The sequence below is a fragment of the Otolemur garnettii genome, unplaced genomic scaffold, assembly GCF_000181295.1.
Source record: "Otolemur garnettii isolate 467f Iridium unplaced genomic scaffold, OtoGar3 scaffold00135, whole genome shotgun sequence".
Lineage (NCBI taxonomy): Eukaryota > Metazoa > Chordata > Mammalia > Primates > Galagidae > Otolemur > Otolemur garnettii.
Window position 1 is genome coordinate 4,045,909 of NW_003852530.1, and position 1,355 is coordinate 4,047,263.

General features: G+C 56.4%; 1 protein-coding gene across 1 annotated transcript in view; it reads left to right on the plus strand.

Moving 5' to 3' along the window:
• The first annotated feature begins 1,204 nt into the window (after positions 1-1,204).
• The window catches only part of PDCD5 (programmed cell death 5), a 6,080-nt gene continuing 5,929 nt past the window's right edge, over positions 1,205-1,355 (plus strand). Inside the window, exon 1 of the mRNA XM_012810533.2 lies at positions 1,205-1,355. Within this exon, the coding sequence (XP_012665987.1) occupies positions 1,296-1,355 (60 nt within the window). The 5' untranslated portion in view covers positions 1,205-1,295.

Consider the following 1,355-nt stretch of genomic DNA (forward strand, 5'->3'; position numbering starts at 1 on the left):
TTGGCACTTTTGGAAGGCCAAGGCAGGAGGATTACTCGAGCCCTGAAGTTTAAGATAAGCCTTGGCAACATATCAAGACCCAGTATCTTAAAAAAAAAAAATCTTTTAATTAGCTGTGCACACCTAGCTGGGTAGGTAGTCCCAGCTACCCTGAAGGCTGAGGCAGGAGGAGTGCTAGAGCCCAGGAGTTCGAGGCTGCAGTAAGCTATGACTATGCCACTATACTCCAGCCTGGGCAATACAGCAAGACCCTTAACTTAAAAAAAAAATAGCATCTATACCCAACAGAATACTTTCAGCCTTAAATAGGAAGACACTATTCACATGCAGACAACATGGCTCAAACTTGAGGACCCCGAATGAAATAAACCAGTCACGAAACCACAAATACTGTATGGCTCCACTTGGCTGAGGTTCCTAGAATAGGCGAATCCATAGAAACTAGAATAGTGGTTACCAGGGAATAGCGGGGCAGGGACCAAAGAACTATTATTTTTAGTGTGTAGAGTTTCAGTCTGTGCGGACGGAAAGGTTGTAAGTAGATGTTGGTGCCAGGTGCACGAGAAGAATGTATTTAACGCCACTGAACTGCGCGCTTGAGAACGGCAGATTTTATGCTCTGTATATTTTTCCACGATTACAACACATACACACCCTGCATGAGTCACAGGGCCAGGGAGCTGAGTATGACCCCGCTACCCAAAGGCGGGAGCACCGGGCGTACCCCGGGGAGTCCACAGACACAGCCGCCCACTCCGGCATCCTGCCAGGCCCTCTCCTGCCGGGAGGCGGCGGGCGGGGGACGGTGCGCGCACACTCAGGAGCTGTGCACGCACTTGGGGCCATTTCCATCATCCTATCAGCCTGTCTGAGCCCCGGGTTCCTCCTCTATAAACAGCGATAATACGAGCCTAGCACATTACAGGCCACCCAGACATTGTGCCTATAATTATTACGCTTGTCGATGCCCTATGTTTAGATTGCTATCTCTTCTAAAACGCAGCACCGCGCTCGCGCAGCCGGGGACCCGGTTAGCAGGGGCGCCAACTGTGGGAGCGGCTGCAGGTCTGTCCGGAAGGCGCCTCCCACCCGCCCGCCTGCGATCGGGGGCTCGGCCCTCTCCCCGGTGCCCTGGCAGCGGCGGGATGCGCGGCTCGGCGCTGGATTGGTGATGCCTGGGCGCTGCGGGCGCCTGCGCAGTGGTGAGGACCGAGCTCGCGCCGAGGGGGCTACGGAGAGGTCCCTCGGAGCGGGCCGCGGGCGACTGCGGCTGCTCCGCCGCGGACGGACGCACCATGGCGGACGAGGAGCTGGAGGCGCTGAGGAAGCAGAGGCTGGCCGAGCTGCAGGCGAAG